The sequence below is a fragment of the Alternaria arborescens genome (genome assembly GCF_004154835.1).
Source record: "Alternaria arborescens strain FERA 675 chromosome Unknown contig_6, whole genome shotgun sequence".
NCBI lineage: Eukaryota > Fungi > Ascomycota > Dothideomycetes > Pleosporales > Pleosporaceae > Alternaria > Alternaria arborescens.
The window spans coordinates 175,138-196,046 of record NW_021167861.1 but is presented as its reverse complement, the minus strand read 5'-3'; the positions used below and the strand labels follow the sequence as shown (position 1 = coordinate 196,046).

At 51.4% G+C, this 20,909-nt stretch overlaps 8 protein-coding genes across 8 annotated transcripts; 5 read left to right on the top strand and 3 right to left on the bottom strand.

Annotated features, from left to right (window-relative positions):
• Positions 1 to 265: 265 nt before the first annotated feature.
• AA0111_g3268 (hypothetical protein) lies at positions 266 to 1,258 on the bottom strand (the record flags this gene model as incomplete). The annotated part of the gene is made up of 1 exon (XM_028649133.1): positions 266 to 1,258. One exon carries the CDS (start codon positions 1,256 to 1,258, stop codon positions 266 to 268), a length of 993 nt encoding a protein of 330 aa, XP_028508923.1.
• A 1,733-nt stretch (positions 1,259 to 2,991) lies between these two features.
• AA0111_g3267 (hypothetical protein) lies at positions 2,992 to 4,994 on the top strand (the record flags this gene model as incomplete). Its single annotated transcript, XM_028649132.1, has 3 exons — positions 2,992 to 3,201; positions 3,251 to 4,913; positions 4,966 to 4,994. 3 exons carry the CDS (start codon positions 2,992 to 2,994, stop codon positions 4,992 to 4,994), a joined length of 1,902 nt encoding a protein of 633 aa, XP_028509124.1.
• A 3,021-nt stretch (positions 4,995 to 8,015) lies between these two features.
• Positions 8,016 to 9,663, top strand: AA0111_g3266 (2-methylcitrate dehydratase; the record flags this gene model as incomplete). The annotated part of the gene is made up of 4 exons (XM_028649131.1): positions 8,016 to 8,129; positions 8,183 to 8,960; positions 9,017 to 9,201; positions 9,250 to 9,663. 4 exons carry the CDS (start codon positions 8,016 to 8,018, stop codon positions 9,661 to 9,663), a joined length of 1,491 nt encoding a protein of 496 aa, XP_028508915.1.
• Positions 9,664 to 10,641: 978 nt separating this feature from the next.
• AA0111_g3265 (hypothetical protein) lies at positions 10,642 to 12,549 on the top strand (the record flags this gene model as incomplete). Its single annotated transcript, XM_028649130.1, has 7 exons — positions 10,642 to 11,178; positions 11,230 to 11,318; positions 11,370 to 11,501; positions 11,558 to 11,615; positions 11,669 to 11,790; positions 11,839 to 12,113; positions 12,173 to 12,549. 7 exons carry the CDS (start codon positions 10,642 to 10,644, stop codon positions 12,547 to 12,549), a joined length of 1,590 nt encoding a protein of 529 aa, XP_028508916.1.
• A 3,032-nt stretch (positions 12,550 to 15,581) lies between these two features.
• AA0111_g3264 (hypothetical protein) lies at positions 15,582 to 16,572 on the bottom strand (the record flags this gene model as incomplete). The annotated part of the gene is made up of 3 exons (XM_028649129.1): positions 15,582 to 16,360; positions 16,411 to 16,463; positions 16,532 to 16,572. The coding sequence occupies 3 exons, from the start codon at positions 16,570 to 16,572 to the stop codon at positions 15,582 to 15,584; spliced, it is 873 nt and encodes a 290-aa protein (XP_028508917.1).
• A 346-nt stretch (positions 16,573 to 16,918) lies between these two features.
• AA0111_g3263 (hypothetical protein) lies at positions 16,919 to 17,852 on the top strand (the record flags this gene model as incomplete). Its single annotated transcript, XM_028649128.1, has 2 exons — positions 16,919 to 16,997; positions 17,050 to 17,852. The coding sequence occupies 2 exons, from the start codon at positions 16,919 to 16,921 to the stop codon at positions 17,850 to 17,852; spliced, it is 882 nt and encodes a 293-aa protein (XP_028509128.1).
• A 233-nt stretch (positions 17,853 to 18,085) lies between these two features.
• On the bottom strand, positions 18,086 to 19,093 carry AA0111_g3262 (hypothetical protein; the record flags this gene model as incomplete). Its single annotated transcript, XM_028649127.1, has 2 exons — positions 18,086 to 18,855; positions 18,904 to 19,093. 2 exons carry the CDS (start codon positions 19,091 to 19,093, stop codon positions 18,086 to 18,088), a joined length of 960 nt encoding a protein of 319 aa, XP_028508918.1.
• A 957-nt stretch (positions 19,094 to 20,050) lies between these two features.
• AA0111_g3261 (hypothetical protein) lies at positions 20,051 to 20,537 on the top strand (the record flags this gene model as incomplete). The annotated part of the gene is made up of 4 exons (XM_028649126.1): positions 20,051 to 20,060; positions 20,112 to 20,191; positions 20,255 to 20,379; positions 20,474 to 20,537. The coding sequence occupies 4 exons, from the start codon at positions 20,051 to 20,053 to the stop codon at positions 20,535 to 20,537; spliced, it is 279 nt and encodes a 92-aa protein (XP_028508919.1).
• Between the last annotated feature and the right edge of the window lie 372 nt (positions 20,538 to 20,909).

Genomic DNA, 20,909 nt, shown 5'->3' with positions numbered 1-20,909 from the left:
CTTCCCCCCCTGCTTGGTGATGTCGTTCATATTGATAACATTTTCGTGATCTAACCAGGTTGCTAACATGCAGGTAGCCCGCAGGGCGTTCACCACCTAGTGGCTAAAGGGAACTGCACCAAATACTCATTCACTGACGATCTCTGCGCCTGGAAGTAGACGTATCGTGTAAAGCGGAATTAGGTTTCTCTTTCTATTTTTACACTGATTCACCACGAGAAAAAGCGATGCGTGATCAACATATCGGGTCATGATGTTGTGACGCTCAGTAATTCCGTCCTCTTCCTTCCTTGAACGCCCCAGGATCGCGCACCAGCATATCACGTACACCCTCCATGGTGAAGCCTTTATGTTTTTCAATACACTCTTCCATACACCGAAGTATCTTCTTCGGCCATTCCACATACTGAGCCCACTCCCCACTCTCATCGTCATCTGTGGCGGCTATGATCCGGGCAAGCCATTGAGCAGTCGCCCTTATAGGGGTTGTCAATGCCTTTCTCGGCGCCGATAGTGGCGAGAGGACGAAACGTATGGCGCAAAAGGGCGCCATGACGACGTTGCCGAGTTGATTTGTGGGATCAAAGACATGCATGAGCCCGTCGTGCGGCCAGGTAGAGAAGATGGTAAGGATAGCCATAACAGCAATAAACGACTGGAGCGGGTATGGAGCACCTGGTGGGGCGGTTGTGAGATTTTCCCAGTCGATCTTGTCGAACACCACGCCGAGGTCTCCTGGTAGAATCGGGTTGGCGAACGCGTAGAGATCGGAAGGTGAGTTGGGGCCCGAAGCCATTTGTGGTAGAGTGCTTGCTTTTGTAAAACCTGATACTAAAGGTGTACCTGGTATTGAAGTTGTGTTATTCTCCTCATCATATTCAGTGGTTGAATCAAATGCGTCCCTTAATTCTGGGTTCTCCACTTCTGAGACCAGAAGACATTGAAGCGTTTCGATGAGCTGTCCGACAATGGCCTTCTCGATGGGATGCGCAATGGGTCCAGTCATCAGACTAGAAAGTCCCTTTATTGATAGTAGAGCTTCGCGTAGAAGTTCCTGGTCCACCACGGGGAAATTGCAAAACGTTGTGTCCATACGTATCATGCCCAAGGCTTTTTGATCAGAGAAAGGACCACGGAAGCCTTCGCCTAAGATTAGCTGGGAAAGGAACGAGCATCCTCGTAAAGACAGGAAATGCTCCAGAAAGCCGTCCTCCATGTAGCTGGATTGGAAGCACAGCAAGTAAGATGTAGCAAGCATGATATGTGATTCTTCAGCAGTTGGAGGCCATCGAGAGAAGGAATCCTCAAGTCCAACGATTGCCCTTTGTCGGTGTTGCAGTGCAAGACTAGTTTTTGGGTTCTCAACTTGAATAGCAAGATGAGATCCAGCTAAAGCGAGCATAGCATCCATAAGATATGGATACTGAGTAGTCAGTGACGATAGACTTGTTGTACTAGGGGAGGAAGGCGCCACATACTTGATTGGCTTTTACAGGAATATCTCTGACCCAAATTTCATTCCAGTCGTGCGGAATGCAAGGGTGTGCCGAGATAAGATAGTGATGGAACAACTGCATATCATCTGAACTGTAGATGGTAGGTGTTTCCGAAAGTTTAACAACCTGACGCGGACTCGGCGTTTCTGGCGGTATATAATCTCGTCGCGCGTGCTTGAACACATCCGGATACCTACAAACCACTTGGACGGTTGGTGAGATGTGGGGTTTAGTTCATGATTTTGTACTTACGTCCGCGCTTGTCGCAATTTGTACATGATGGCCATGTCTCTGGGCACTTGACGGAGTTTAGTGGCACGGCATGATATGACGATACTGGTTCAGTACCTTGATCTTGCGCCGCTTGCATGGAATGCAGCCCAGGCGACTTTTAGTGTGTCCGCGTCGTTGTCGTAACCCTCCCGGTGCCACCGTGTCGCCGCTAGATACAGTAGTGCTGCTGGATATGAGTATGGTATAACACTTTGGATCGTGCGAGGAGACTACCATGGGTCACAACTGTCCAGACTATCCTTTTTGGGCCTTATGGCTTGTTTGTATGTTTCTGTATGCTGTTCTGTGTGCGGAACTACAGGTGCCTTGGGATGGCTGGTCGGAACACTGGACTCAAGAAAGTCGCCTATGCCATCTAGCACCATGTAGCCATCAAATAAATCGTCCATGGTTGAAAATAAGTCAGGTAATGAGATGGGTATAGTACTGCCAAATACAATTCACCATGTCACCGGTGGTGTCGTTACATGGATTACGATAACGCCAAGCTGTCAAGGTGTCATAGTTGGAGGCCTAGGTATCCAGCCTGAAAGTCGGCGTTAGTGGCGCAGTATCCGAGCTTACGTAGACGCGAACCGCTAGAGAGGCTGTTAATTCATGGTGCGTATACATCTTCTTCATTAGCACATGGGAGACAAATGCTCGGAAGTCAAAAAAAGCATCTGCCTTCTCGGATGGCGACTAGTCCTGTATTGGTCTTGAGAGTACCTAGGTAGTCGGTGTCGCGTGAGAAGGCCGCGACGCATCCAAGCAGCGCAATCTCGGTAATCATGAAGCAACGTCAGACTTCCCGCGCGCGAGATTTGGGAGCGACTGTCAAGATGAGTTTGGGTAGTTGTCTGGGAAAAGTGGTGCCGTTGGGTCGGCAAACCTGACTGGGCAGAAAGCGTTCGATGGGTTTCTCCGTTGTCCGCCCAGTCGGGATGTTAGCCGCAAGTGACGTCTCCCCTTCACAAGCACCGCCATTCTTCTTACCAACACCGTGGCGAGCTCGGCGCAGCACACTACTAGCATTCCCCCCAAAACACGCAGCCTCGACCGGCTTACCGAGTGATTGCGATTGTTCCCATGTGCTGCCTAATAGTGGAGTGAGGAGCACGCCCCACCAGCCACGCCCAAGCCCAACGGCTGGACACTTGAGCATCTCCCCCCGAACCACGACACGCATTGCTACCTCGAGCCTGCCAAATAAGCCGCCGCCATGCCGTCGATTCTCTCTGACGAGGACAAGCAGACGGTGAAGCGCACCGTGCCCAAGTCTGCCAACAAGATCCACACCGTCGCCGTCGCCAAGTTGTACATTGCCTACCCCGACCCGCGCCGATGGACCTACACGGGCTTGCAGGGCGCCGTCGTGCTGGCCAACGACCTGGTCGGCAACACGTTCTGGCTCAAGATGGTGGACATATCGGTAGGTGCGCGCGAAACCACAGCACAGAACACACGACTGACGGATGCAGCCCCAAAGTCGCGGTGTCATATGGGACCAGGAGATCTACGACACCTTCTCCTACAACCAGGACCGCGTCTTCTTCCACACCTTTGAGCTCGAGGACTGCCTCGCCGGCCTGTCTTTTGCCGACGAGAAGGAGGCCAAGACGTTCAAGAAGAAGCTCGACGACCGCGAAAAGAACGCCCACAAGAACACAAAGAACAAACCTTTCAGCGCATCCGCAGGGAGCAGCGCGCCTGCAGCCAACGGCAAGAGCGGTGGTGGCCACGGCCACGGCCTGCTGGGAGGGCTCTTCGGACACCGCCATTCTTCTGCACCTGGCCCGCCGCCAGCATCCATCATTCCACCTACCAACGTTACATCGCCCGTGCAAAGCACCCACTCCAACGCGACAAGCGCCCGAAACTCAGCCATCGACACCACCGACCCATCATGGCAGCCGCTTCTGAAAGAATTGCTGGCCATGGGCATTACCGAAGACCAGATCGAAGAAAATGCCGACTTTATCAAGCTGTACATTGAGCAGAGGAAGACAGAGGAGAAGCTCAAGGACGAGAACAACCAGCGCAAATCCAGAGCGCCTCCCCCTCCCCCACCGAGTGCGCCGCCTGCGGCCGCATCTCTCAGCCCTCAGAACACTGGTGGTTCCAACCGAGGACCTCCGCCAGCACCCCCGCCAGCGCGAAGAACAAGGACAGACGCAACCGTCAACCGCAATTCTTCGGGAAGCCCTGCGCCGCCATCGCCGACACGCGAAGCTTCGCCCCCTCCAGGACCACCTAAGCCGGTTTTCAGAGCACCTCCTCCAATTGCGGAAGCAGGAAAGTTTGCGAATCTTCCCCCTGCACCACCAAACAGAGCGCGAGCATCGTCCAACGCTGCCAATCCAGGGCCCCCGCCGCCACCACGCCCACCGAAGACGCCAGTGCCCGACGAAGCTCCAGCCGGAGGCAAGTTCGGCGTGCCACCGCCCTTCACAGGCAACCGCGTACCCTCAGGCGCTCCACCACCACCCCCAAGTCGTGGACCAGTTCCACCACCTCCTCCAGCAAGAGATACTCCGCCCGCGCCCCCGCCACTGCCCCCGAAGACATCGGCAGCCCCGACACCACCCCCTATTCACAGCATACCACCACCCCCGCCACTACCGCCGTCTTCGTCTCGTCCTACGCCACCTCCAGGCGCAGCACCAGTTCCCCCGCCTCTACCTCCAATAAGCAATGTAGCGCCCATTCCCCCACCTCCACCGCCTATGCCGAACAGGTCAATTCCCCCTCCGCCACCGATGCCCAACAGCTCGGCCCCACCTCCACCCTCAGGTGCGGCACCACCTCCACCGCCCATGCCACCCGCCCCGCCGCCAATGCCTTCACGAAGCGCTGTTGCGCCGCCTCCGCCTGGACCTCCACCACCCCCAGGTGGCGGCCCGCCTTTGCCCAAGCCCGCGGCGGGACGAGATGGTTTGTTAGCGGACATTCGTGGAGGAGCGAGATTGAAGAAGGTTTCAGATTCGGAGAAGAAGGACCGCAGTGCAGCGGCAGTTCCTGGTGCAGAACCGGCTGGCGGAGCCTCCGGTGGAGCCTCTGGCGCAGCTACACCTGGAGATGCTGGCTTGGCTGGAGCATTGGCCAGCGCTCTTGCGGCAAGAAAGTCTAAAGTTAGTCACAGTGGTAAGTTCTGATATATCTACATTGAAATGATTGTACTCTAACACTCGTACAGATGACGAGTCCGACAAGGACGACTGGTAAACGAACAGATTCTGAAGTCGCTCAAAGCAGCCTCAGCCCAACACGCCGAGTCGATCGAAACCCTTTTCAGACGCGGACATACCAGCTACGCCTTGCAGAAATCGGGGAAAGAGTTATCAGAAGATGTTGCAGTGTGATACACCGCGGCAAAAGCAGCGAAGACAAGTTCAAGAAGAGAGCCCCTTGGCTAGTTGAAGAAATAGCGATAGTCGATACCAAGAATGATAAAGTATATTCTTCGTCTTTCAAATCATCGTCCTCATGCCAAATTTTCACCTCCATGACCAATGAGTCTCCCTATCCTCGCAAGCCGACTCATGCAATTTTTAATCAACTGGATCTCATACCCACAAACAACAAGGATCGCAATCTCGAGGTGTTTGTCTGACTGCAATTTTCCATCTTTCCCATGTCTAGCGTAGAATGTATCAGGCTTACACATGTATTCTTGACAACAGTTTGATAGTTGAGCTGCCCGACACAACCTGCGTAACATGTCCATGGCATGATATACATATGAAGAGCGCTCGAGAAGGTCCCAATGTGATTCGGGATAGCCATTTTTAGACAAGCTACTAGAGATTGCAAGACAGTTTACGATGCGCGTGGCTAGTTTGCGAGACACGATCGGGAGGGATGTGACATGGCAAGAGTTTAGGATTGCGGAGCTGAAGAGGGCATGCTGATTTGGAAGTTGGAATGAAGAGAGTAGTAAGAAAGTAGATGATGTTTGAGGGAGGTGCGCGATCAATACGTGGGTGTGTAAGGCGTGTAGCACTTCTTTGCTGAATATGCCTGAGAGGCATGCCAGTTAGCACGGTTCCGTATTGGTAGTTCAGTATAGGGAGTTACCCACGGCATACAAGCCGCAATTCCAGCGCTGCTGTGTATTCGTCGAATGGTGGAGCATTTTGACTGATGCGGTGTAGGACTGTGTACTCGACAACCAAACTCCAGAGTTCGACAGATAGGGCAGTTATGCCCGAGAATTGTGATTTGAATATCGTGATTGGTGGATGGTTCTCTGGCGAAGTGATATTTGGTAGGGTTCGCAGTAGGGATTTGAGAGTGAGAACAGTGTTCATTGTCGACTCCTGGATTTCTGTTTGCCTTGCACTCGTCTTCTGAACATTTGATGTTTACCTGTGCTAAGAGTGTACAGGATGAGGTTAGCAGCCAAGCACGGACGCGTGTCAAATGCGAGGAAATCAGGCAGCAAGATTTGTACACTACCTAGGTTCATGTTACGCCCCAGCAAAGTCTATGGATTTGACATGCTTCTCCTTCCCAGTATCATTTCCGGATACATCGCCATTCAGCTAATGTTTCAATTCGAAATCGACATACTCGGGCGTGCCTGGAACTTTGTTTTATTCACACGTGGTATGTGCGCTTACATCATGGGCCCTATGGATAGGATCCGCACACACAAGAATATGCAAAGAAAGGCTGAGCTTGGTCAAGGCTTGAGAGACATCTTGGGAGAGCTGTCGAGAGAAAAACTGCGGAATATTCCAGAGTCACGTCTCAATGGCATCCATGCTTTACCCGTGGAGCTTTGGAGTCAGATCATCAATCATGTCCTGGACCTATGTTTCCAACCCAGAAGGCGGCAATGTCGTGATATTTTCAGGGTACTGAGGTTACGCTTCGTATGCCGTACGTTGTGAGCCTTCCCAGCCAAAAAGACAACAAACTGACGTTCGAGGTAGGTGCTTTCGACGAGGAGATACGACGGGCCTTGCATCAGCGCTTGGGCCTGAACCAATTTCCAAACTATCTTTTCCTAGCATACAACATAGAGACTTCGGATACTTCTCTTCGTAATGCATTCCTTGCATCGGCGCTATACCGCGAAACACAGCGTTGTTCTGAAAACGGCGCTATTCATCCCATAGCATATCGTATTAAGAACTGTGTTCTCGTGGCCCAACACCTATCGTTTGATCACAACGCCCAACAGGAGCAGCAATTGTACAAAACGTTCTGTAATTCGGCATCAGCATCGTACTATTGTAGGAGATACATCTTCGACTTCCGATGCGGGCTCAAAGAACCTGTTCTTGGCGTCGATAAGCCTGGTGGCTTCGCAAGGGAAGGCGACATTCTTCTCGAAGTCTCTTTACTGGTCGCCAACGGCTACCAGCTTACAAAGGTGAAGCGGTGGATGGTGAGGCTTGGTAAATTAGGACTCTTGGCTGGCTACAGGGAACATGATATACCTCGCGCACCGGTATGCGGATTGAGGATTGATGGTCCATGTACACTGGGTTCGCACGAATCTCTATCCCGTGAGGAAATTTACTTGGCAATCACTCAACCGTCGTCGTCAAGTATGTGGGAGCGAGAAACTGATCAAGAGCTGGAGGAAATAGAGAGACAAATCTTGTAGGATATCCTAGACCTCTGGCGCTGATGTTCAGTTTCGGAGGCTCTGCGGCTCTGGGGAAGCTAAGCAGCAGGCATCTGGGAGCGGGCCCCAGCAATTATAGCCGAAGCGTACCTGCGGGATGGTGCGGGGTAGCAAGTTGAGTGAAGTGCGGGCAGGCATTCGCGCTCGAGATGGCAGGCGCGACAGCAGTCATTGAGCTATAGTAATAGACGCAGAATACGCGCGCAATGATACAGTTACTCTGTGGAGTCTGCTTCGCCGTTGCTGCGAGGCATTCTGCGCGGCCGGCGGATATGTACTGCCTCGGTTGAAGGCGGGCTATCCATCCTCCCGAATTCTGCGAGCCGAGCGATGCTCATCGTTTGCCCAGAACTTCCTCAAAAACCAACAGTTCCCTCAAAAGCGCGAAGTACGACTGTCCCTTTTCTCTACAGCTGCATTGACGTCGTCCGGCACGACAGACGCTAATCAACATGTCGGCCTTCAGTCGCAACCTGTGCAGTACCGCTTCACGAAACCTTCGATCACGGTCCAGCGTCGTAACGAGAGCTATAAGGCCAATTGCTCTGCGAACTGCTCCCTCGAACCCAATCACGTCGCGAACAGCAGCTGCGTCGTCCTTCTCCACCATGGCGTCCCTCAAGAGCTCCGTGCCACAGACGCTGAGCAAGCGCGAGTACGACCCTGAGATCAAGGACATGGCCAGCTATATCCACAACACCCCAGTCGACTCAGAGCTTGCGGTAGGATTAATTTGCCTTTCAGCAAGTCTCGCCGCTAATTAAGCTTCATATAGTTCGATACCGCCCGCTGGGTCTTCGTTGACACGCTTGGCTGCGGTCTGGAGGGGCTGCGCTTCGAGCAGTGCAGGAAGATCCTCGGTCCTGTTGTGGAAGGCACAACCGTCCCCAATGGCTGCAAGGTACCTGGTACCAACTACCAGATGGACCCCGTCAACGGTGCCTTCAACATTGGCGCCATGATCCGATGGCTCGACTTCAACGACTGCTGGCTCGCTGCCGAGTGGGGCCACCCCTCAGACAACCTGGGGGCGATCCTCGCAACTGCCGACTGGATCACACGAACAAACAAGGCTGGAGGCAATCTCGGCAATGGCAAGATCTTCAAGGTCAGAGATGTCCTTGAGGCAATGATCAGGGCACACGAGATCCAGGGCTGCATGGCTCTGGAGAACTCGTTCAACAAAGTCGGTCTGGACCACGTCATTCTGGTCAAGCTGGCTTCCACAGCTGTCGTGTCCAAGATGATGGGCCTCAGTGAGGCTCAGACACGTGACGCCATCTCGCAAGCCTTCGTTGATGGCCAATCGATGCGTACCTACAGGCACTCGCCCAACACCATGTCGCGCAAGTCCTGGGCTGCTGGTGATGCTTGCCAGACGGCCGTCAACCTTGTGCTGAAGGTTATGAAGGGCGAACAGGGTCTTCCCACTGTTCTCTCAGCGCCCACCTGGGGCTTCTACGACGTCAACTTTGGCGGCAAGCCCTTCCAGTTCCAGAGAGGTTATGGCAGCTATGTCATGGAGAACGTTCTCTTCAAGGTCTCTTATCCGGGTAATAATGCCCCTTTAAGCCAATCTTAATCCGCCGTGTATGCTAATCGAGTCCAGCTGAGTTCCACTCCCAGACCGCCGTCGAAGCTGCGCAACGCCTCAACAAGAAGTTGGCAGCAATGGGCAAGAGCGCCAAAGACATCGAGGGTGTCGTGAACCGTACGCACGAGGCCTGCATTCGCATCATCGATAAGCAATTCAAGCCTATGGAGAACTTTGCTGACCGCGATCACTGCGTTCAAGTAAGTCTCACCCACCGTAGTTGCCTGCTCGTGCTGACATCATGGTAGTACATGGTCTCCACCATGTTCGTGTTCAACCGCCTTGAAGCCACTGACTACCCAGATGATAGTGAAGCCGCTACATCGGAACTCGTCGAGTCTCTCCGACAGCGCATTAGCTGTGTGGAGGACCCGCAATTCACCAAGGACTACCACGACCCTGAGAAGCGCACCATCTCCAACGCGCTGACCGTAACACTCAAGGATGGAACCGTGCTGGAAGAAGAGGTTGTCGAGGCTCCTCTTGGCCACCGGTTGCGACGTGAAGAAGCAAAGCCTGAAATCCTCGCCAAGTACAAGAGGCATCTCGGCCCGCACTACCCGTCGCAACACGTTGACAAGCTTGTCGCATTGGCGCAAGACAGCAAGACGCTCGATAACATGGACATCGACGAATACGTCGATCTGTACGTGAAGAACTAGAGATTAAGCCTAGGTAGATTGGGTGACTTCGCGATGGACGCCTCGGCACGTCTGACGTTATCGCGTCCTCGCTAATGCAACCGGATGCAGTCGAATGATATTGCGCTTCCACATTATTGCTTCTTTCTATATCCCTGTCTTTTTTCCCAAAGGTCACTTCTAGGCGTCACACCAAAACACCGCATTGACCTCGTAGTATATTCTTGCAATATCCCGACCAAGTCGCGTGATCGTAGCCTGCCGACATATCTGTACGACCGTAATATCAGATGCGTTATGACGACGTCGTCGCGGCCGAGAAGTGTCTCCAGATCGATATCGAGGCTGTGGGGATGTCTCGCTGACCCAATGTTGGGCAGAAACTACCGACATAGGCCTCCACTAAGAGTGCCGCAAGAAGATTCTTGCTGGAACACAGATACCCGCAGGTCGCGGGAAGAAAGACGCCGGATGAATCAGTACCTAACGGCAGTCTTTCCACGACAAAACGTGCTTAGTGCCATGGAAGCATTAGTTGCCGAGACGTAGATCCATCATGTGGAGGTAAGCTACCAAGGGCTAGGGTGCGGCTCAGGTTTCCTACTCTCCCCACGGGGAATCCTTTAATCCTTTACGAGCTGAGCACGGAGCGGATGTGCCGACTGCCACCTAGTTTGCCTTGAGACCTGTCTGGACAGGACCGCTGGCTTCGATGCTTACGGACATTGGTACCGTATACTCCAGAGATGAATTGTGGGATGGTGTCGTTGCAGGAATTGATGAGCCAGATGACACAACAGTGCGCCTCATGGCCGTGTCCTCAATAAGTACTTCTTGAGAGCTCCTAATCTAGCCTGTGCTCATTACCAATCTTTCTTCGTTGAACCCTCGTACATCGTTTATCAACCCTCTGCGGAAGTCACCCGTCCATCACCCCTGCCTTCCCGTCTTTCGCGCCTACACCTCTGGACCCTGGTGCAGTTATCGCCTTCCAACGACATGTCAACCACATCGAGAACCGCCCTTACTGGCGGCAACAGCGCTGACTCGCTCGACGATGCGGAAAAGGGCATGTACGATGGTACGTTGGAGTTGACGGCACCAGGCTTCGTGTACATGGAGCAAAAAAAGCCGATACACATTGTTACATCGTTACTGCCCGCTTCTCCCGTCCACCAAGGCATAACACCATGCACGAGTGTACCGGAACTGTCATTGTCTCTGCCATTAGGACGAAAACCTACCGATGCCGCTGAACTAGACACTACTGTGAAGAAGCCAGCTGGGGAGAAACCTCAAAAGCCAAAAATCAGCCGATGGATCCTGTTCGATCTTTGGTTCAACACATACAGAAAGTTCTTCACATTCGTCACCTTGCTCAACCTCACGGGAATCATCTTGTCCGCCTGCGGTCGCTTCAAGTACGCCGAGGAACACCTCGGTGCTTTGGTGCTAGGCAATCTCCTTTGTGCTATTCTGATGAGGAATGAACTATGGATGCGCTTCTTATACTTGGTCGCCATATATGGGCTGGGAGTACGTGCCTGCTTGCCCTTCAACCTGAAGTCTGCTGACCAGTCACAATAGTGGGCACCTGTATGCGTCAAGCTCGCTGCGACATCTGTTCTACAACATGTTGGAGGCATACATTCTGGATGCGCGTTGTCTGGTGCTGCGTGAGTCACTATTCTTGGACAGGATCGAAACAGCATTGACGTGAGAATTAGCTGGCTCGTCTACAAGTGTGTCGACATCATTCGATATCGTGCCGTACAACATCCTGCCGTGATTGCAAGCGGGATCATCACCAACTTTTTCATCATCGTCTCGGTGTTGAGTGCCTTTCCTTGGGTCCGCAAGTTAGTAGCTCCGATCTATGTCTAGCTTTGTAGCACCGTACTTACGCCCTTGTCAGCACCTATCACAACGTGTTCGAGAAGCACCACCGATTTGTTGGATGGCTAGGCCTCGCAGTATGTAACCTCTTTTGTGGCCTTTCATCGGAACTTTGACTGATATCTTCTAGATGACGTGGGTGTTTGTTATCATGGGCAATACCTACGACATCAAGCGCGGCGAGTGGAGGACCACCGCTCACAGTCTACTCAGTGCACAAGAGCTCTGGTTCGCTGTCTTCATGACAATCTTGTAAGGAGTCTTACATCTTGTTTGATTTCTTCTGCTGACCTATCGAAGTGTCCTCATCCCATGGGTTACCCTTAGGGAGGTACCAGTCGAAGTTGAGATCCCTTCACCTAAGGTTGCTGTCCTCAAATTCGAGCGCGGCATGCAGCAAGGCCTCTTAGGACGAATCAGCCGCACATCCATTATGGAGTACCACGCCTTTGGTATCATCAGCGAGGGACGCGATGCCACCCACCATTACATGATCTGCGGTGTTCAAGGAGACTTCACAAAGAACCTCGTCGCCAACCCGCCGAAGACTGTTTGGACGCGAGAGCTTAAGTTTGGTATGCATTATCCCTGACTCCTATCACAGCTACAGTTACAGCTACTAACATAGAGGCAGCTGGCGTAGGTCACGCCTCCGCAATGTTCAAGCGCGGCATTCGCATATGCACCGGTACTGGCATCGGTGCTGCACTCTCCACTTGCATCCAATCACCTAACTGGTTTCTCATCTGGATCGGTTCCGATCAAGAGCGCACTTTCGGTCCTACAGTCACAGGCCTCATTCACAAGCACATTGAGCCCGAGCGCATGATTCTCTGGGACAGCAAGAAGAGAGGTGGACGCCCTGATACAATGGAGCTACTAAGAGATACGTGGAAAAGGTTCGGCGCGGAAGTCATCTTCATCACGAGTAACAGCCAGGGCAACGATGAGATGATGCAGGGGTGTGCTAAGGAGGGTATGCACGCTTTCGGTACCCTTTGGGACTTTTAGAAAAAAGAATAACAAAATGATGGAGACGAGTCCGGTAGGCATCCGGATATGAGGTATGAGATTTTTTGGAGAAGCATATCAGCGTTACGCATTTACACATGGAGTTCAATATGGCATTTTTGCTTTATCATAAGAGTGCTTGGGTAGACGGAGGGGCGTTTTCTTCCCTTGTATTCATGCGCATAATATCAAAACATTAGGCATAATTACATCAACTTTAACATCAAACTTGCAAGTAATGACCTCTATGAGACACGGAAATTGTTCAAACACACAGAAAGCAAAGCGCAATCTCATAATTTGCTCTGGCACGTTTGACATGGTGATACCAGTCATCTACCAAAAGCAAAAGGCTGAGCAGTGACCCCAGCCCCTGATTCAACGCTTCAACGTCCGCGTGCTATCTACCACGTACCATCCACGCAGTACTCTTGGCCCCACATGAAAGATTCTTACAGCACCCGACTTCGTGCATACTCCGTCTCGCCGTTCCACCGATCGCCAAGTCAAGTTTTCCTCACGTGCAATAACAACCGGCTGATATAGGTACCTGATCCGCAAGAACCGCGCTAATGGGCCAATCTACAATTTATATAGATTGGGTGGCTGCAATTGGTGAAGATAGTGGGCTGCATCGAAGGCCCGTAGAATGCACATGCGGCACGTACTGCGCTTTCCATCGGCGATGGTGGAAGACGGGCGGAGGTACAAGTTTCATGTACCTGAGGCAATTGTGGCGCATCGTATCGTGGGGTTGGGCTGCGATGATATCGCTTCCGATGAGGTATTGTCGGAGCGGGATTCCGTTAGTGAAGAGTGCGGGTCTTGAGTCACGACGTCATGATTTGCGTTGTGGTGTATCAGAAAAGAAGGGCGAAATTGTTGGCTGTTATTTCGTCGATGGACAGCTCAGGAAGTAAACATATACTTTCGGACTTCCTCGCTGCTCGTCCAATCTTCAGGGTAGCCAAGTCTAGATAGAAGCCTGGACACTATTGACTTTTCATTGCATGTAAGATGATGAGCCATTCTGACAGTTTTTGAGCCGTACTTCATGAAGCTTGAGATGACCGTATCGATATAACTGTCTTCTGATGTAAAATCTGCACGTTGTAGTGTTAGTAATATGAGTGACAGCAATTGCACTTGACGTTTGGTAGAGATCAATTCTGTTTGCGATGTTCTGTCACGGCATTTGTCGCATCGCACCAGAAGAATACTCGATTTTAAAATGGTTATTAAGATGTAATGTTCACATACCTAGAGGTGCTCATAGCCACATATTATGTAGTCAAAATCAACTCCTTGTTCCAGGAAGACATTCTTGATGTTCCAAAAGTCGAAGGGCAACGGTGCGCACTCTAACACATTTTCACATTCCACGTGGACCCATTTAGGTAGAGATCTTTCGTATCTGAAGGTAAGACATTAGAGAAGAGGCTGAGGTAGCCATCGTTGTACTCTTGGGATAACATGATAGGTAATATGTATAACGATAGCTCTTGCAGTCGGGGTGGAAGCACATCTCTCATTTGCGGGTACTGCCAACTTCCTTCGCCAGTGTACGTTGATTGAGGTTTCCCAAGGGGAGCCCAGAACGGCGTATAGAGTCTCTCTAGTTAGTGCGTACAGTTTGTGAAAACCGTCGATGCGCGTGAGGATCATGCCCTCATAGTCGTATTCACCCCTTTGATGGGTTTCAAGATATAGAGTACGCAGCGTGTCTTGCTGCTGCGCAAGACTAGACATGATCTGCTCTTAACTGGCCAATTTGCTTCGTCCTCGAATGGAATCTGACTAACCATCCAACTCAGACGAAGCGTTTGGAGCGTCGGCAGTAACAACAGATAGGCCAGGCTAGTATCGAAACTGAACTGCATTTCTATGTCGAGAGTTTGCAGATTTCAGTAGAATGAATGGTCCATGCTCTTAAGTGGCGTCTTCCGGGCAACTTGAATGATGGGGATAAGCCACATCGGAAGTTCGCAACGCTAATCAATACTCGGAATACCGTAGAAATTGTGATGGCCATCCATAATGAAGGTCTGTAGATCGGGTGAACTCGCAACAAGGAAGGCAAGCTCCAACTGAGCAGGGTCCTCATGAAGCGCTGTCTTCACGTCAACGGGGCAGTAACCCCACGTATTTAATTCTTGCTCAAGCTTCTCTCGTGGCCGCCATGGATAATCGTCCCTTGGTCTTGGAAATGAATAAGCATCTCTAAGTATTCAATGCGTGGCCTTTCGTCGGATACTATGACCTTCTGTAAAAGCTGCAACAGGCTATGAAATTTCCACAGACACTTTGTGTTAAGAACTTCTCTCGCGATGGGTCGCAGGCTGCGACATGTGCGTTCGAGAGCGTTGAGTGTTGAAAAAGCCTCAGAATAGTTGTAGTAGCAGCGTTCAGTAGATTCCAGTCTAATTTGCGGTTGCTGTGCGTCGAAGAAACAATCAAAAACGAGGAGAAGGATTTCAGCGGGTAGCACAAGCAGCGGCGAGTGACTTTTTACGAGTTGATCAGGCATTTTGTGGTTTTATCTTCATTCGTTGTTGTAGACAGGAAATGTTACGTCACAACTGGCGGGCTTTGTCGTCCAGTAAGCGAGCACGTGGAGATCGGGGGGATCGCAACGCCTTCGCCTAAGCCGTTTGTGTCCAGAAGTTTGGGGGTAGATCCGTTACTTGCTTCACACACACCTCCCAAACAGAACTTTCGTTCGACCAACGTAAGGTTACACGATGGGTGGGCTTGTAGGTAGCGCGCACTGCAGCTACGAGGCCAAATAGACCTGGTACGTGTGAAATTGGTTAGCTTGGACTCGTACGTATCTACGCCAACTGTAACAACATCGAAATCAGCCATGTCTGTGCTTCATGATTGAAGAACATTCGGAGTCCAGTGAGCATTAGACAAAGAAATGTAGGCCTGGTTGCATTTACACCCCGCTCGGTTGTAGCGTATTGTGTTGTCAAACGCCTATTTTTAATTGTTATGACTGGCGTGTAACCGCTTAAAGCAATTGTATGCCCTCATCGAATCTTCTTATCCGGCCCTGCAGTCCCCCTTAACTTGTTCAGATTGAACGTTGCGGTGAAGTAGTAATCGAGCACCGAAGTCGGGAGATATGTCCACGCGAACCATACAATCCAGCTCATCTTACCCTCCCATATCCATCTCGTTTTAGAGAAGATGCCATCGCCAGCGAGCACTTGCTTTACACAGCTGCTTGCATACTGCTTCGTGTCCATACCCAACTCCTGACTATGTACCAGTCTTCGCTCATATTCGGCAGCAAGCGGTTGCATGTAGGAGCCCGGTGGCAGAGTGCGGTGTGTTCGTGCGATATTCGATTTGACGCCCCCAGTCACGACGTTGATAACGCGCACGCCGAGAGGAGCGAGCTCGACACGTAATGTATCCGAGTAGGCGTGCAGTGCTGCTTTGGCAGCATTGTATGGCGCACCCCAAACATAGGGCATGATACCGGCTAATGATCCCGTCTGTACGATAGTGCCCTTTGCTTCCACCACGAGTGGGGCAAACGTTCTGCACATCTCCATTACTGAGAAGACGTTTACCTGGAAGAGTTCCTGAAGCTCATCCTCGTCGTAGTCCAGCGCTGGGATAACGTAGTTACGTCCGGCATTGTTGTACAATACATCAAGCTTGCCTCCAGTAATCTCGGTGACGCGTCTGTGTAATTCGCGTATTGATTCCTTGTGCGGGAGTTCGAGGGGCAGATAGGTGATCTTGGGGTGCGGAGAGGTGTACTTGGACGGATCGCGGACGGTCCCTAGAACTTGGAAACCTACAAATAACTTAGCAGCCGCAAAGAGTCGAGGCGAACACTATCCTCACCTCTTTCAGCGAATTCTAACGCGAGATAGTGACCAATGCCGCCGGGCGTGCACCTGTTCGCGTCGGTTAGAGCTAAGAAGATTCTAAGCCTCCTACCGCCGCGCCAGACAGCAACACTCACCCTGTGATCAACGCAAACTGTGTTCGCTTTCCTTCAGCCATTGCAAGTGTGTAAATGTATCAGCGTGTCGATCGTTGCAGGTTTCACAAGCTCACGATGCGCAATCTGATGATCCACGCCTCGGCTCTCTCTGCTGCTAGCGCGTCGACGTCACACAGGTCCCTGCTCGTGTCAACCCACCAACGGAATTGACTGCTAGATCCTGCATGACTAACAAATGTTCCCGAGCGTTCCATTCGAGCCTAATTGAGCATGTTCCTTCTTGGATTCTCTTTCTTCTTTCCTTTCCTCTATTTCCGTCATTAAATCTCTTTCGTCATTCCGACTTGCCGATCCACTCCTGAAGCATCCTATAACCAATACGTGAGATACACACAGAAGAGCATCATGACATCGGCGGAATGGCTGGGCGAACGCATCCCGACGCTTCTTCGCCCGACGATACTACTTTGCATTGCAGCATATAGTAAGTTGTGCCAAAAACGCTTCTCGGAGGGGTTATACTCATTCATACTCAGATTTCTTCATGGCAGCATTTGAAGTTGTATTCTACGACTGGCGCCCTTTCACCCTTTTCAATCTCACCAAACTCCGTTTCAAGGGCTTCGCCCGTCTCTGGAAAAACAATGGCCAAGCAATGTCTGCCGAGATGCCAGGCCCTACATTCTCTCTTTTAGGCCAATGCAAAGGTGTGGTCCTCGATATAGGTCCTGGATCTGGAGAAGTGCTTTCGCGATTCAACCCGGATCTCATCACTGCTATTTACGGGGCGGAGCCAGCTGAGGACTTGCATCCAGGACTAGTAAAGAACGCAGAGAAGAGGGGCTTCGGCAGCAAGTTTCATGCTATGCTCTGTGGTGCGGAGCCTGAGAGTCTAATCCCAGCATTGCATAAGAGCGGGATTCTGGATGTCAGTGGCAAAGGTGGATTGGCGTCAGATGGTGTGTTTGATGAGATTTGCTGCACTCGCGTGCTTTGCGGTGTTCCACATCCCGAGCAAACCATAAAGGGACTCTACAATCTTCTCAAGCCTGGCGGTCGGATGGTGATCTGCGAGCACGTGGCCAATCCTTGGAGGACCGAAGGCAGAGTGGCTGCCCGGTTCATGCAACTCGTGTATACAATGCTGGGCTGGCCATTCTTCATGGGTGGATGCGAACTTCAGAGGCACACGCCAGAATTCTTGAGGGATGCAGGTGAATGGGACAAGTTTGATCTGAAATACTATGGTCCAAAAGACTGCATACCGTTCGTCGTTGGGGAGTTGATCAAGAAGAACGGGTCGCTGGATAAGAGTTACGCCGAGGCTGTCAAGGAGTAGTTGGAAAGACAGGTCATCCTGTAGGCGGGGGCTCATTCACAGTCGAAAACAGAAAGCGAGACGGATATATAGTGTAATTCGTAAGAATGTTATGAGCGTGTTAAAACCTTGGTCAAGAGACCAAGTCGGTCAATGTAGAATCGCTGTAAATTTATGAAAAGAATATCGTCGAAGCGGTTGCTGAAAGGACACTAATATCAATGTTGTTCCATTGCTGCATGCTTCCCTACTACCTATACAAATATGAAGCTGACAATGGCCAATAGGGAAGCCATGCCCCATCTTTGGCAGCGTGTCGTTACTGGGGCAGCATTTGCCGTTTGCTCTGCCGCAGTAGTAGTAGCTGTTGAAGAAATTGTCCCATCCGCACTGGACAAAACGATCGTTGAGACAGTTGCCGATGGCTCTGCTGCAGAAGAAGGAAGGTCGCTTAGTGACGCGGTATTCGAGTTCGCTGGGCTTCTCGACGATGTTGGCGCGGGTGTGGGCACAACACTCGCAGTCGCGTTCTCTGGACTCAATGTCGTTGATACTTCGACTGCTGTACTTTTCGCAGGTCTCGGTGTAGGCAGGTTACTGGGTAACGCTTCTGCATTGCCGCCCGTACAGTCCGCCTCACCTCCAAGCTTCACAACCATACCAACCCCAGCCATAGCATCCCCCAATCCATTATCGTTCTGAAATTGCGCAACATCGAAGGCCTCGTTATCTCCCGGCAATTGCAGATCCGTGATTTCTTTCCTACCGGGATTCGTATACATCAAGAAACTATATTGCCGGTTATCGCCCTTTTCTTCAATAGAGCCCGGAGCGATGTAGTCAAGAAGAGCAGGAGAGCTAGTATTGATGTTGGTGATTTCGAAGTTGTACTTGAAGTTCGCGCGGGCGTAGTGGAGTCTTCGAGAATCTGGGCACGTAGTGTCGACCATGATGATCGTGTACAGCGTGCTAGAAGAGATGCCACTGCTGTCACCAAGGGCGAATGTAGGCTCTTCTGCTACCGCTGAATAGGTGTAAGATTTCCAGCCTGATATCGAGATGAAGAACTAACCTTCTTTCTCAAACACTGTTCCATCCTTGAAGCCATTTACTGCATCACCTGTGAATGAGACTTGCACTTCGTCCCCGTCTGGTCGGAAGCCAGATTGAAGATCATCGGGTATGATGGTCTCATCTTGGGCTACGGTGAATGTAAGGAGAGCAGCGATAAGTGTTGCATGTCTGAGGTAATGGATGATCATGATGTGCAGACTAGGGGATGGAAAGGTATTGATGATAGACGGGAAGAATTAGGCTCAGATATGTTTCGATAAATAACCGTCTTTGCTCTCTGGTAAGCTGTAGCTGCGGGATATATACGTCCTCGACCATTTTGACATTCTGCCCAGATGAAGTCCAAGACGGATATTTGCACCGCCTACACGGCCCCAAACTACCCGTTGCGCCCCAAACTCTGCAAAGGCTGTTGCTCCTGGAAGCCGTACGTCAAAATAGAGCTCAGCAATACATATCTGTTGATCGCCAGACGATAAGCGCGCAGGATCGCAGTATTTCCGGTTTTAGCAGTCTGTTGGCGCCCGGGGCTGCTTGTCAGCTGTTTCAGTTTCATCTTGATCCGGGATCCAGACAGCCGGGCGCTTCCCATAGAGAATCTGACTTTGGGCATCTTGCGCAGCTGCGCCGCATCGTTTATCGACTCCTGTGTTTGTGATGAGTAAATGGGACATCATGTTGCCCTAGGTAGCTGATGCGGAAGTATAGCTGCCGAAGCTATGAAGTCTTTGAGAAAATCTACAGCGGACGTCAGGCGACTTCTGTGGGAGCCATCTCTAGGTCGCTGGATGTGACATTTTGACATTTCTTTGTGCGGAAGTGAACATTGCTCCTTTTGGGGTGAAGATGTGGGGGTGATTCGGCAGAATCAGCAGAATTCGAGATTCGGCAGTGATGCAGCGCACAGAAATCGCTGCTATATTCTAACATGCTATTAGCCTTCGTTGTAAAAGCGGTAAAGACAATACATGTTGCTTCGAGAAGCAAATGGAATGCTATGCTCTCGTATTGGCAGACCCGGAGGTGGTTGTTCCGGTACCGACGTCACGTGGACACTCGCTTAGCATTTTCGCGCAACCCACGCAAAGTCTCGACGAATCCGACACCTTGACCCATCTACATCGTCAACTCATACAACCGCCAAAATGACGAAGCGTACGACCCCCTTAGCCCTTGGATATGGATAGTTATTGATTGCGATTGCAGGCACAAAGAAGGTCGGCATCACCGGAAAGTACGGTACCCGTTACGGTGCCTCGCTCCGTAAGCAGGTCAAGAAGATGGAGGTGCGCACACCCAAACAAGCCCGGTACAGCCTCAGAAGAACGAGTCGCTCACACCCACGATAGATCACACAGCACGCCCGCTACGTCTGCCAATTCTGCGGAAAGAACGCTGTCAAGCGTGAGGCCGTCGGTATCTGGAACTGCCGATCCTGCCGCAAGACCACCGCTGGAGGAGCCTACACCGTCTCGTAAGACTCCCCGCACATCGTCGAAGTCTTACGCCTTCGTCGAAAGACTCGCTATGTCTGTGCAGAACAGAACAGTGCTAACCGCCATCCACAGTACTCCCGCTGCCGCTGCCACAAGGTCAACGATCCGTCGTCTCCGTGAGATTGCTGAGGTTTAAGGGAACATTGGGCACTGGGGTGGAGTTCTTCGAGCGTTTTCTCTGCATCGGCAGTCATGATCCGATAAAAGGGCTCATTGCAGCATTCGGATGCCGGTCTCATAACGATCATGGGTTTATCAGGAATTCACACAAAGCAATGGCACCATCATGACAAAACAAATATTGTCGTTGTTCTTGCCCTGCGGCAATGTTGTGACGAATGCACTGCTGATTCGGTGAGAGATTCGAACGTGTCTTTCTGCGGCTCGTCCAGTCGTCCCGTATCCTGTTCATCGGTTTTAGTCATGTTACTAGTCTTACAGGTCCATCACATTCCTGGGGTATACAGCGGTACCGTTGTGGTCGGCATGCTTACCATCTTTACTAAAA